Source organism: Nematolebias whitei, chromosome 1 (genome assembly GCF_014905685.2).
Source record: "Nematolebias whitei isolate Nwh7 chromosome 1, NemWhi1, whole genome shotgun sequence".
NCBI lineage: Eukaryota > Metazoa > Chordata > Actinopteri > Cyprinodontiformes > Rivulidae > Nematolebias > Nematolebias whitei.
Window position 1 is genome coordinate 28673815 of NC_056498.1, and position 13346 is coordinate 28687160.

Consider the following 13346-nt stretch of genomic DNA (forward strand, 5'->3'; position numbering starts at 1 on the left):
AGCGGCGGCCTGCGTCGCCCCGACCCCCCCCCCACCCCCCCCCCTTCAAAAAAAATGTCTACATTAAATTTGCATTGCTTTGTGTTGGACTTGACAAAACACTAAAACGATGTTGATTCTTTCAGATGCCAAGATGGAGGTGGAGTGTCGAAACTTCACGCTGCCCGAGCAGTTCACTCCGAAGTACAAAGAACCGGGGAACCACAACAGCGGCGAGGACATGCTGCGCACCTGTACGTTCAGCCAGTTCCTCTGCTGCGGTTCTGTTTATCATCATTTTACCAACAGCTCTGTATGTTTTCTGTCTGTATGTGAAGATCTATGGAGGTGCCAGTTTCTGCTGCCGCTGGTGTCTCTGGGTCTGGTTGTGTTGGCAGGCCTGACAGGGTTTTTCGCCTGTCTCTGTCGAAGCCTCACCCCTGCTCTCTGTATAGGAGTTCTTCACCTTTTGGCTGGTAAGACCTGTTCCCCCGCATCACTACTGTAAACAACCTGTGAGTCACTTAGGACTTCAATTAAGAAAGCCTTTTAAATTCCCACTAAGTTGCTTGTTTGTTTCCGTGATAAATTTAGGCATGTACAGCACAAAAGGTAATGAGCCATCTCATAGTTTTGTACTTTACTTCCAAATAACTCAACTTTATTTTATTTTTTTAAGTGGACTGCATATCTTTTAATTTTCAATACAGCTCAGCCAGCTGTAAAACATGGTGGTGGCACGATCATGGTCTGGGAATGCGTTTCAACCAGCTTTTTACAGAGTATTTCATCTAATTTGGATTAGAAACAGGAAGAATGCCATCAAATATTTCATCAAAGTTCATGCTCAATAATCCAGGTTAAAAAAATCTAACAAAGTGAAGTCAGGTCATCAGGAAGATCATTATTATTTTTTTGAAACTGAGATGAAACGGATGAAGGATGCAAAGTCTCAACAAGAAAATGAAACCATCCAGATGACTTGACTTAACTTTATTGGATTTTCTACCTGAATTATTGAGCATGAACTTTGATGTTTTGAACCACTTTGGCTATGGCTTCTTCAAAAGAATCGACAGGGGAGAAGGCAGAAACCAGAAACCAACTTATCCCCACCAAACTGGTTGGCCCACTATGTGAGTGTGCTGCTTGTGGGATTGAGTTTGTTGTGGCTCTTCAGACTGATGATGTCCTTTGGATGAAGGACGAAACGTCTTAACAACAAAAGAAACCGTCCAGATGACCTGACTGAACATTGTTGTTTTCAAATGTGTTTATTATTTTAATGTTCTAAAGCACACAGAATGAAATGAAATGCTGGCAGCAGCCAAAAAACATGAACGTCCCAACACTCTGAAGACCATTTAAATAAATTACCAAGAGACGTGTTTAAGCATGTTCACATTATGAGTAAAGTTGAAAATTGATTTTCAGTTTTGCTTTGGAAACTATAATTATGGTTACGCATTACAATAAATGACCACATTTATTTAGTGTTGTTGGGGTTTTATACGGCCTCAGCGTAGTGAAAGAAGAGTTCAATAATTAGCTAATCCAAGCGGGGTGAAGACTACGGTAGATTGGTGCTCTGCGATCGCTAATCTATGGGTGTGTTCACACCAGCCCTGTTTAATCCGCTTGAATTGAACTCTAGTCCATTTGCCTAGAAAGTCTGGTTTGTTTGGGGAGGTGTGAATGTGCAAGCGAACTCTGGTCCACCTAAAAACCTAGGTCTTGGTTCAGTTGAAGTGAACTCTAGTGCGGTTCAAATGCAGTGTGAATGAAAGCGGACCAGAGATCGCTCCAAAAGCAGGAAGTGGACTACATCGCAGGGCAAACAAACGTACATTTTTCTTACCTCATACGGCGGTGTCTCAGCCGCCTTGTGTGGAAAAATAACATTCTCTAGGGTCTTTTGCCTCATCTTCTGCTCATGCTGAGTCCATTGTTGAAAAATGACGAAACAGAACTCCTAAAACCACTAAAATTTGACGCAACTCCATTTTTGTTTTTAATTCCAGAAGAAGAAGAAGAAAAGTGCCTTCTTCAGAGGTTTTTGTGTCGTTTCCTTCAGTAGTTCTTGGTGTAGCGCCACCACAGGCGAGGGGGGGGGAATGGGTTGGCTCGATTGACTCAGTGCAGTGTGAATGTGAACCACACCAGCTGAAAATATAAACAAATGTTCCGAATTTTGGTTCCCAATCGAACAGAGTCTACCGGACTATCAGGCGTGAAAACAACCTAATTTAAAATAAGCCGAAAGTGTTGTTCCAAGGTGCTACAGCTAGCTGCTACTGCTAATTGTGTTTGTAAATTACCAGAGTTTTAAGACCACTGTGTTCTTGACTTTGTTCAAACTACCCGTTAGTTTGTCAGTTCGGTCAGAATTGTTTTTCTCCAAACTAAAGGTCATTCAAAGATCCATCTACAACATGTAAAATGTTAATGGTTTATAACGTTACACACTTCACTAATCATTATAGCAAAGGGTTAAAGTGTCGGCCTGTGTTTTGCAGGTCTGTGCACCTTAGCCACAGTGTGCTGCTACCTCGCCGGGATGGACCTGCTCCACAGGGTGTCGATGCTGCCCGACAAGGTGGACGGCTCTCTGGGCTGGTCCCTTTATTTAGCTCTCATATCCTCACCTCTGCACATGATGGCAGCGGCGCTTCTGGTGTGGGCGGCGCGCAGCCACAGTCAGAACTACTACCGCATGACCGCCTACCGAGTGGCATAGCCGGGCATTTGGCTATGGAGCTGAAAGTCTCTTCAAAGTCCAACCTCCATTCTGACATCAAAATGTGTTGCTGTGACATTTTTCCCTTTATTTTTTATTTGTTCAACTAAATCCTATATATTGTACAGTAAATGATCCTAAAGTATGCTGCATTAGTAGATTTAATTTTAGAGGTCCTAATTTGTAGAGTTAACCAGAGGAATGTGGATAGTCCAGCATTTAGTCTTAGTCAGGCACAGGGAAAGTGTGTGAGTTTATAATATCATCAGGACTATTTGCAAATAAACCAACGCCAACTGTTTAACCACATTATTTAAGTTCAAATCTATCAGAAGATTAATAAAAAGTTTCATAGAGCAAAATAAAACCCGTTCACTAAACACTTCAGGGCACCTTTTTCCCATCAAGTGACCATTTTCCCATCTTTTCCTCAAAAGGCTATGGGATGGTGGGGGTTGAAGCCAACCTACCTCTGGGTCAGTAAGGTATGATCCATGTATGTAAGGGTAAAGCCGGCATTGCAGCTCAAGAGTGTGATTGTTTGTGTGACCATCTGGCCCCAGGATTTAGACTTGGAGATGTCCCACACATTATGCGTTGTGTTTTACCTCAACGATGCTTCTATGAATCTTGTCTTTAAGGAAAATACCTTAAAACATTAACCTTGCCACAATTATTGGTATTGTTTTCAGACATTTTAAATCTATAAGACAAGAACAAAAGACATTACTGACAGAAAATGAGTAAATAAGTCACAGTTTATTAATGTTATACGATCAAATTAGGTACAACTTTTAGGGAATCCAGTTCTTTGGTTACGATAAAACTAAACCTTTGAAGGCGCCATCCTGTCCATACGATCGTATCTCACTGGGCTGCAACTGTTGGAGACTAACTGGTGACTCAACTGATAAATTGGGACAAATCTTCTGTTGCAGTCTCATTAAATCTGAGTGTTAGTAGCCAGCACTCCATTGGTGTTTAGAACCACCAATTAAAAAAAATGTACAAATCATGGGTTATACTCGTACACAGCTTGCAAAATGGTATTCTATGCCATGCGCATTGCTTTGTCACCCACATCGTACCTGCCTCGGCTGGCTTTGTACCCTCCTTGGCAGCCGCCCCCACATTTATAATTTGTCTACTGGAGTACACCCGCCAATGTTTTGAGACACTTTGGAGACCCCCTTGTGAATATCGCTCCCTGACTATAGCGCCAGAGATGCTACCATTGGAGTTGTTTCTGGTACAGTACGCCTTTATTTTATCAAGGAGTGACAAAATAAGATGATTAGATGGGAAACAGCACAAAATATTGGTTAGGAATAAAAAGTAGACTGTCGTGAGTTGAGAAAATCTAAACTGCTTCCGCAAAACCTTTAAAACGCTCAGTGGAAGAGTGGCGGGAAGCTTCGAGAAAAATGGAAATTACTGCTGTAGTCACTAAATCACTATTAAAACACCATTACTGAAGAAAATGGACATACTTTCATTCATTTCTTAAGATGCGCAGAAATTGTGCTCTGACATAATTTTGACCACTGCAGTACGTTCGGCTCAGACGAGAATTACTTGTGCCTCGGCTTGTTCCTACGTATAAACTCAAATGACGTAAAAGGAGGCTACGTTTCAGCTTAGGTCAGCTATTCTGCTCGTTTAGGTTCCCTGTAGCTCGTGTTCCCAGCAGTAACCAGGCACAGCATACGTGTAGCGATCCAAGCTGTCCGACAGTACATAGTGTTTCCTAAAGTTGTCAAATTAGAGTGCACGGGTTGTTCCGCTACATTTTACTGTCGACGCTTGTCAGCGTGCTGCGCCTCTGATCATACTTGAAGGATGGCTTTTTGTCCTTAGTCAAGCACACACAAGCATTTATCAGTAATTCTGTATACTTGACACACTCAGAGAATGTTTGCAGCTAAAATGGACCACTTTATCAGCTGTTTGAACCATCTCGCTGAAGCTGCTTTCAGTAGGATGTGGGTCCGTGAGAAATAAAGCGAGACTTAAAGAAAATTTTTGCAAAAACAAAAAATACCGTAATTTCCGGACTATAAGCCTCTACTTTTTTCACACGCTTTGAACCTCGCGTTTTTTTTTTTTTTTTTTTTTTTTTTTTTTTACTGCTAACGAGCTTCATGTCGCCAAAACGTTTAGCGTCATCACACCGGGGCGCTCGCATAGCTGCCCAATACACGTGGGTCCTCGTGGCTTCAGACTACGTGTATAAGTAAAGGTTAAAAAAACCTGACCAATGAAATTACTAAACAGGATTAATGTATTTTATTTTTTTTAACCAGCCGTGTTACAGACACTGTTCTGAAACATTTACTGTACGTATTTGTGTATGTTACGGTACATGTTTAATTAAAAGTTGTTGTTTTTTAAATTCTGTGTAAATATGTTGCAACATGGAAACCTGCGGCTTATAGACAAGCGCGGCCTATATATTTACACTTTTTTCTTTTTAAATTGAGTGGGCGTGGCTTATATTCAGGTGCGCTCAATAGTCCGGAAATTACGGTATTTACAACATTTTATTTATTTAACTGGTATTTATTCTTTGGAATTATGAAGAATGGGAAAGTGGTTTTGTTTACATGTTTACTTAGTTTGTAGTTTTGTTATTTCTTGTGTATCTTCTGTCATATGTTTACCAATTTTGTGGAAAACACCCTTTTTGTTATTTATGCATACGTTCAGTATGATTTTGACCTCAAGCCATCCCGCAAATGTGAATTTAATTTCTTACGTTTTTTTTATTTTTTATTATTATTGTTAAAGTTTAATTACTTTTTGTCATTTTCAACACACAAAAAAAAACCATCAGGATTTCATGGGTTTTCTTTTCCCTTATTGGCATTATGAATGTACTTTAAAAAGGCCATATGATGAAAACTCCAATATTGCTTTGCACTTAAAAGTATTTTTGATCATATCCTGAATATTGTAGCCGTTTGAAAGTAGTAAAGCTATTTTTTTGGACAATGTAAACATCAGTATTTAAACGAAGCTTATTAATTGTAAACCATGGTGTGTGTTATTCAGTTAGCACCACTTCTTATAAAATTAGTGGATATTTAGAAACTACATGTTGACTGACAGAAATGATTCTGGCTGTATTTTAGACATTAAAGCTCTTCTATCCCTGAACGCATTGTAACGTTTTGTGACTTTACAGTGAACGTGTTGCTGATGTGTACATTTGAAGATGTATGCAATAAAAGCTTTTGTTAAAAAACCAAAACTTATTTTGCACTCGTCTCATGTGAGGAACATCGTCAATCCTCTTCTGATGCACAAGGCCGTTCGCTCGCCTGTTTCTCCTCCGTTCGCGCCCGGATTGGAGGAATCATCACTCGCTTCTTTCTGGCCAGGGAGAGCGCGATGCCCTTCTCGTAGTAAGAACATTCATTGATGAAGAAAGGATAAAGAGGTTCGTTGCCCTTATATGTCAGGTCTTCCCCTGAGAATGTCCGGAATAGGGGGTCTTCGGGGTGGAGCAGGCAAAAGTCTCGGTCCTGAAAAAAAAAAAGGGGGGTTAAGGCAATGTGATGGGACTGGAGACCTGTCCAGGGTGTACCCTGCCTCGCACAATTATGGCTGAATATGGGCACCAGTGACCCCTGCGACCCGAAAAGGAAGAAGGTGGTAAAGATAATGGATGGTTAAGGCAACAATTGAGATTTTACCACTCGAGGAACCTTTTTGGTTTTGCATGTGAAACAGTGGGGAAGCTAAATCCAGTATTTCACAAGGATCCCACTGTTGGAGACACAAAAATGCAAGAAAACACATGTTCAGCAGTAGTTTTACTGCGCTCAGGTAAATACTGGCAAGGTTCTCAAACTGGCACTGGCGGTACTCAGGATTAGGGTTTCCAAATTTTCCTTAAACGTCATGTGAAGTTGGTGAATTTTGTAAATATCCTAAAATGAAAACTTTATGAATGTTTCTGTTCAGTGCCCTGAGATGACTTCTGTTGTGAATTGGCGCTATTTAAATAAACTGAACTGAATTGAGTTGATGGAAATTATGGGAATTTGATGTCATTATGATGACATCACTGCGTCACAACAACAACTTCTAGAGAACAACAGGTGTAGAACTTTTCTACCATTCTCTTCTTTGTTGGTGTTTTTGTAATCCTTTTCTAAATTAACGAGCACATGCAAACATTCACTTGTCATGCTAGTTTGTTCACGTTTTTTTGGCATTGATGTCAAATAAAAACAAGAAATTGCAATAAATTGCATTTCATAACAAAACTTGACAACTGAGCTAAACTTTTTACGTGCAGGTGACAGTTCTTTATTTATTTTTACAGTGCGGGACCTCTCACTGCATGGTACAGCAATGAGATCTGGTTGATTATGGTAGATTATGCTAAAATATATTTTGCTTACTATGTTTTCTGTTAAGGGCCAACCTTCAACATTTTTAATTCCAGGTTAATGGAAGTACTTGGAGATCTTAGTAGTTTTTGAGGTGATACTCATTCCAGTTACTATCATACAACAAAACTGACTGTTGCAGATATCATTTGCAGTTAAGTTTTTTTTTTTAACCATTATTTGGTATGTGATGTGGGGAAAAAAATTAAAAAAAAAATACATTGAAATTGAAGAAAATAAAACAATAGTTTTCTCTGTAAAGGTTTAGGTCAGTGATAATTTCTGGGCTCATATAAAATTTAATTTTATATTAACAATAATAATTACAGCTATTAAAATTATCTATGGGTGTCGGTTTATTTTGATCTGTGGCTTGAAGCATTTTGAGCAAAAGGGCTCCACCCTGTGATATGAACAACAGAGTTTATGGCTACAATGCATAGAGTGACTCATAAATGTTTAAACAGCAGAACGTGTGCAGCACACAATGAATATTAATCACTTGCCAAGATGAAAGGGATGTTTGTGACTGCGCAATACGTTTTCAGTTGGTTATTAATCATTAGGCGGTATGCTTGTCTTGTTAAACATTTGTTAGTCATCCACACCCAGGTTCATTCTAACTCACATAATGCTCAGTAGCTCCTAAGTTGAATCGTTTGAGCGTTCAGGTGACAGGGCTTTGTCGGGCCGTACCTGGAGGTGAGGATGAATGGCAGCTGTAATGTTGTGAGTCTGGCTGTCTCTCGGGTAGTCAATGTTTTTAACCATGGTAAACACATCAACATATCCTCCTTCAGACACAGCGCCTAATCGTAGGTACAGAACAAACATCAGAGGTGAACTCAAACTTTAAAAATATGGGAATCTTTCAGGACATTTCTGAGTTACAAAGCAAACCTGCTCAGTTGCTGAGCCGACATGAAACGTACCCGAGTTAAAGTGGCGGATCCAATCCAGAATGTGCTGCACGCCTACTTTCATTGCTGTGTAGATGTTTGATCTCACCACACCGTGTGGCTGGGGACCAATCTCCAAAGCTGCAGAAGAAGGATTTTAAATGAAAAGTGTATATTTGTCACAATAATCACTTTTATTTATATATTAACTTTTATTTAACGAGGCAGATCCCACTGAGATCACAGGTCTCTTTTGCAAGGGAGGCCTGAGCCTGAAAGCAGACTAACAAGCATTGGTCTGAAGAAACCTGAGTATCCAGAGAAAACCCATGCATGCACGGGAAGAACATACAAACTCCACACAGAAAGAACCCAGGACCTTTTTGCTGTAAGGCAACAGTGCTAACCACTAAGCCGTCATGCTACCATCTAGTATTGAAATACGTCTGAAACACTGATTTTAGTGTAAAGATTTTAAACTCACCAAAGCCATGTTTTCCAACTGAATCAAGAGAATAAGATTCTTTCTTAGAAACATCAAAATGGATGAATCTCATTGGCATTTCTGGCATCTGCCTCTAAAAGAAAAATATTAGTTAAACTCTGGACATGAGAAACTTATTCTAATAAAGATGTGCAGTTGCTACATATTTTAAACAGTATGTTACTATATTGTATAATTAGTGTAAAATACTGATTATTCTACCACTGCTGAATCATCAGCAAACAACAAGAAATGAATTTGACAGTAAAGTGATGCATCAGCAGAGAAGAGCACAGGACTGAGTACACATCCTTGAGGTACACCGGTGCTGAGTTTGAAGGAGTATGTCCAGTTTAATGTGTCCTGTGACGTTGTTTAAAACACTTCAATGTAAGAGAGGTCATAATATATAATAAACTTTTTTGTGATTTATTGGTATAAATTAGCTTCTTTGTTAAGGAACTTTTTTTCCCTATTTTGGTTTTGTTTAGTCTAATAATAATGACATGGTCAGATTTCACCATTTGTGTTTTTGCACATTTGAGTTTGGTCTTGAACAATTTTAGAACCTGTAAAAGACCAGATTATTATTATCATTATTGTATTTATTATGTCTTGACACATAAAACCCTAAAACTGAATGCTAGTAGACTTTTTCCCCCCCTGAAGTCTAAAATATTTGAGCGGATGCAAGATAATATATAAGCAAAATACTTTTATTTTTTTGGCCTGTACTTGATGTTTAAGAGAATTCTTCACAGGGTGAGTCTTGTGTGTGGCAACTTTGTTTACCTGCAGGTGTTTGAATATGTGAAGACAGATCCAGTCGTTGTCAGAATATGCAATGAAACACAGGCCCATGTTGGCGGTGGTGTTGTGGAGATCACAAACAAGATCCACTGCCCCTGGACTGCCTTTTGGACCCAGCATGGCATTCAGCTCTCGGGCCCAGATGATCTCATAGGGAGCTGTGTCTGACACGGGACCACTGGGAGACAATTTGTCATGAGTACTTGTTACTGTGAGCAACGTCGCCTACTCTCATTGCCTTACCTGAGGGTAGCATGGGAAAAGCAGCGGTTCAGATCTGTGTCTACGTATCTGCGGCACTGCTGTATGGCCCAAGGGTTGGACAGCACCATCAGGACTGACATAAGTCCGTCGTCTTCCATTTCTTTCTGCTGCACCTCCTTCAGCAGATCTCTAATCAAGTACACTCCAGACAGCTCGTTGCCATGGGTACCGCCACACAGGACGACCCGTGGCAACCTTGGCAAACACACCGGCTCGACTACCTCCATCTGACTGGGTGCAACCGAAGTCACAGCCGGAAAGAGTTCAAGAAAACAATTTTACACAAAAAAATAAGACTGTACAGTTTAGATCAGTGGGTGCATTGTCTGTATTTACAAGCACAGTCTGACAAAGTTAGAACAGTGTGTAAAATGTAAAAAAAAAAAATGCAATTATTTGCAAATCTCATACACCAAAAACATATTCAACTTTGGAACATACCGTAATAAGCAAATGTATGTTTTGTGGACAAAATTAAGAGTTTTTATTTTTATAGCAGGCACACCTTTAAATAGTTGGTCCAGCAAAATTCTGTAAGGTGGTACGAAGCGGAGGTTGATCGGTAACACGTCCATAAGAAGAAAAGAAAGCATTTTAGAGACGGACTCTCTCAGAAGTAAAGATGGTCTAAAGAAAAATTGTGTTTGAAGATAGTGGATCAATTTTAGAATAATATACATCAATTTGACACCCATGATCTTCAGGCCCGATGCTGTTCTGGACATCCCTGCGTGGACTCAGGAACACTTCTACAAATCACTGTTAATGGTTCCCCATACCATCCGCTGGTTAAAGCTCTATCATGCAAAGAAGCAGCCATATGTGAATACCATCCAGAAAATGCCGCCATCTTCTCTGGGCCAAAGTTACTTTAAACTGGACTGGAGCCAAGTGGAAAATGTTCTCTGGTCAGACAAACTGAATCAACAAATTGAATTTTATTTTTTTATTTTTTTGGGAAACCACAGACGACATGTCCTCCTTACAAAGAGGAGAGGGATCATCCATCCATCCATCATCTTTACCTGCTTCTTCCTTTTCGGATCACTGGTGCTCATATCCAGCAGTCACTGTGCGAGAGGCGGGGGCAGGTCGCAAGTGAGAGGGAGCATCTGTTCTGTTATTGGAGCACAGTTCAAAAGCCTGCCTCTCTGATGGTATGGGGGTGCATTACCGCCTCTGACATGGGCAGCCTACACATGTGGAAAAGCACCCTCAATGTAGAACTAGGGACGCACAATATTATCGGCATGTATCGGCCGATATTAGCGATAAAGTACCGGACATTCCATCAAAATAACTCACCGATATAAAAGGTATTGTTTATATATATATATATATTTTTTTTATATATATATATAAGGCGGGGAGAGATACCAAGCTTAACTGTTGTAAACAGGACCCTGGTCTGACTTTGAAAAGTGTTGCGACCATAAAATTCAAAATTACTTTTTTTTTTTTCCAAGAAATGCAGCAATTTCTGAGTGTAACCCTCCTGCTGTTCTCAGATCAAAATGTCCCCGTTTGATCCAAGGACAGCAGGAGGGTTAAGACGTGTTCCACTGTGAATAAAACATGGGTCTGAGAAACGTGCATTTTCATGTACATTTAACACAAAGTCCCAACTTTCTCTTAATTCCAAGTTTTTAGATTTGCTGAGCATCGCCGCCGAATGAAGCTGTTCATATAATATTCATCATTTGCTCCACTTCCTTCATTTAGTATGCTGATGTCACAACTGCAGCACGGAACAGACGCCCAGTCTCATCTTTCATCTCCGGTAGAAGTTCAGGTTTCAAACTAAACTAAATCAGCGCCGAGAGGAAGTCCAGCAGAAAAAGCTCGAAGTAAATTAAATTAAAATGAGTCACCTTTCACAACTTACCCTGGTTGTTACTTCTACTCTCCCGGCCGTTCACCCTCTTCCACCCTCTCCCGGGCTTTCGAGTAGTTTCACTGATTCAGCATTTCCATCCTTGCTCCTGTTACTAAGCTGCAGCTGCGCGTTCTGAACACTCAGCGTCTCCTACCCATCACTCTGAGTCTGCATCCCCAGGTAGGGTGGGTCCAGAGTGATGCAGCTGGGAGGTTAGCTGAACTCTGAGTGCATCCCTGACTCGCCGTATCCTCTGTGCACAAAGCAAAGGGATGGTAGGTTCCAGGTTGCTTTAAAAACAACAAAAAAAAAAGAGTGGCTCAAAACAAATCTGCTGGGATGACACAGCAAAAGAGGTGCATGGGATAATGAGTACGAAGGAAGAAACTCATCTGATGAATGAGAGAAGCAGCTGATTTACAGCAAAAACTTGATTTAAATACAAAAAAAAGGCCCATTTATAAATGATTAATGCTTTACATGTTGTCACTGATGAGTTTGTAAGCACTCTGTAAAGCATGACTAAGCATTTATAAAACACTCCATTTATTAGAAGACAATCACTATTTGGCAAGATCCAAGTTCCGTTTTATTCCTTCAGATACATGGAAAAAGCAAGGACTTCTTTAAAAAGTCTTCAGTTGATCCAAAATGCTGCTGCCAGAGTCTTAACTGGAGTTACTGGGAGAGATCATATCTCCAGTTTTAGCTTCTCTCCATTGGCTCCCTGTCAAATCCAGAATTGAATTCAAAATCTTACTTCTAACCTACAAAGCCCTCAACAACCTAGCTCCATCGTATATTAGAAATGTTATTGTCCCATATTTTCCTAACAGAGCACTTCACTTTCAGAAGGCTTACTTGTGGTTTCTATCGTTTCCAACATCAGAATGGGAGGATCTTTCATTTATCAGGCTCTTCTCTTGTGGAACCAACTTCCAGTTTCCATCCGTGAGACTGACACATTGTCCAGTTTTAAGACTGGGCTTAAGACTTTCCTTTTTGATAAATCCTATAGTTAGGGCCGGATTGTTATGCTGCTATAGACTTAAACTACTGGAGGACAAATTGACCTAATTTCTTTAAATGAAGTGTTAAAATTGAATAGTTTTCATTTGATATTATTTCTATCTTAACATGTGATTCTCGACCTGCCATTGTGTATCTATTCCTCCTTCCTGTTCCTCTCAAACCCAGCTGGTCGAAGCAGATGGCCGCTTGTCCTGAACCTAGTTCTGCTAAAGGTTTCTTCTTCATGAGGGAGTTTTTCCCTTTCCACTGTCGCCTTCATGCTTGCTCAAGATGAGAGTCTGTGATGGAAGCTAAACTCAAAACAGTCTGCTCCTCAGATAAATAATGTTAAGTTACTTTTATATATGAATATTTATCTGTTCAGTACCCTGAGATGGCTTCTGTTGTGACTTGGCACTATATAAATACCGTAGTCAAAACAGGATTTTATCATCTAAAAAAAATAGCCAGAGTCCGCCCTCTTCTCTCTCTCTCACCAATGCTGAGACTTTGTTGCACGCTTTTATTTCTAGCTGTTTAGACGACTGTAACGCACTGCTTCCTGGTCTCCCTAAGAAAAATGTATCCAGCCTTCAGCTGTTACAAAACTGCTGCTCGTTTGCTCACCAAGACCAGAAGGCAGGCTCATATTACACTGGTTTTAAAAATCATTGCATTGGCTCCCTGTGCGCCTCAGGATTGATTTTAAGATTCTCTTAGTGGTTTTTAAATGTCTCAATGGTCTCGCACCATCTTATCTTGCAGAGCTGCTATTACCTTATGAACCCCCACAGACCCTAAGGTCCTCTGGCACTGGACTACTAACAGTCCCAATAGTCAGAACCCACACTTACGGTGAGGCTTATTTCCAGTACTATGCCCCCCCCCC

The 13346-nt window shown here is 40.3% G+C and overlaps 3 protein-coding genes across 6 annotated transcripts in view; 2 read left to right on the top strand and 1 right to left on the bottom strand.

Annotated features, from left to right (window-relative positions):
* LOC119409319 (claudin domain-containing protein 1-like) overlaps positions 1-3102 on the top strand; it is an 8452-nt gene extending 5350 nt beyond the window's left edge. Inside the window, exons 2-4 of the mRNA XM_037676198.1 lie at positions 126-233; positions 318-455; positions 2496-3102. Coding sequence (XP_037532126.1) covers positions 126-233; positions 318-455; positions 2496-2716 — 467 coding nt within the window. The 3' untranslated portion in view covers positions 2717-3102. The remainder of the gene's footprint in view (positions 1-125; positions 234-317; positions 456-2495) is intronic.
* gps2 (G protein pathway suppressor 2) overlaps positions 1-13346 on the top strand; it is an 831114-nt gene that overhangs the window by 129416 nt on the left and 688352 nt on the right. The gene's annotated exons all lie outside the window — the stretch shown is intronic.
* Positions 5870-9807, bottom strand: LOC119409283 (N-acyl-aromatic-L-amino acid amidohydrolase (carboxylate-forming) B-like). Its single transcript, XM_037676149.1, has 6 exons — positions 9550-9807; positions 9289-9484; positions 8497-8590; positions 8046-8153; positions 7810-7922; positions 5870-6240 (listed from the first exon to the last, which is right to left on the bottom strand). The coding sequence occupies exons 1-6, from the start codon at positions 9795-9797 to the stop codon at positions 6001-6003; spliced, it is 999 nt and encodes a 332-aa protein (XP_037532077.1). The 5' UTR covers positions 9798-9807; the 3' UTR covers positions 5870-6000.

Coding starts and splice junctions, on each gene's coding strand:
- LOC119409283 (XM_037676149.1), bottom strand. CDS start 9,797: ATGGAGGTAGTCGAGCCGGTGTGTTTGCCAAGGTTGCCACGGGTCGTC. Junction 9,485..9,549: donor TTTTCCCATGCTACCCTCAG/GTAAGGCAATGA, acceptor ATTGTCTCCCAG/TGGTCCCGTGTCAGACACAG. Junction 8,154..8,496: donor AGTTGGAAAACATGGCTTTG/GTGAGTTTAAAA, acceptor CTTCTTCTGCAG/CTTTGGAGATTGGTCCCCAG.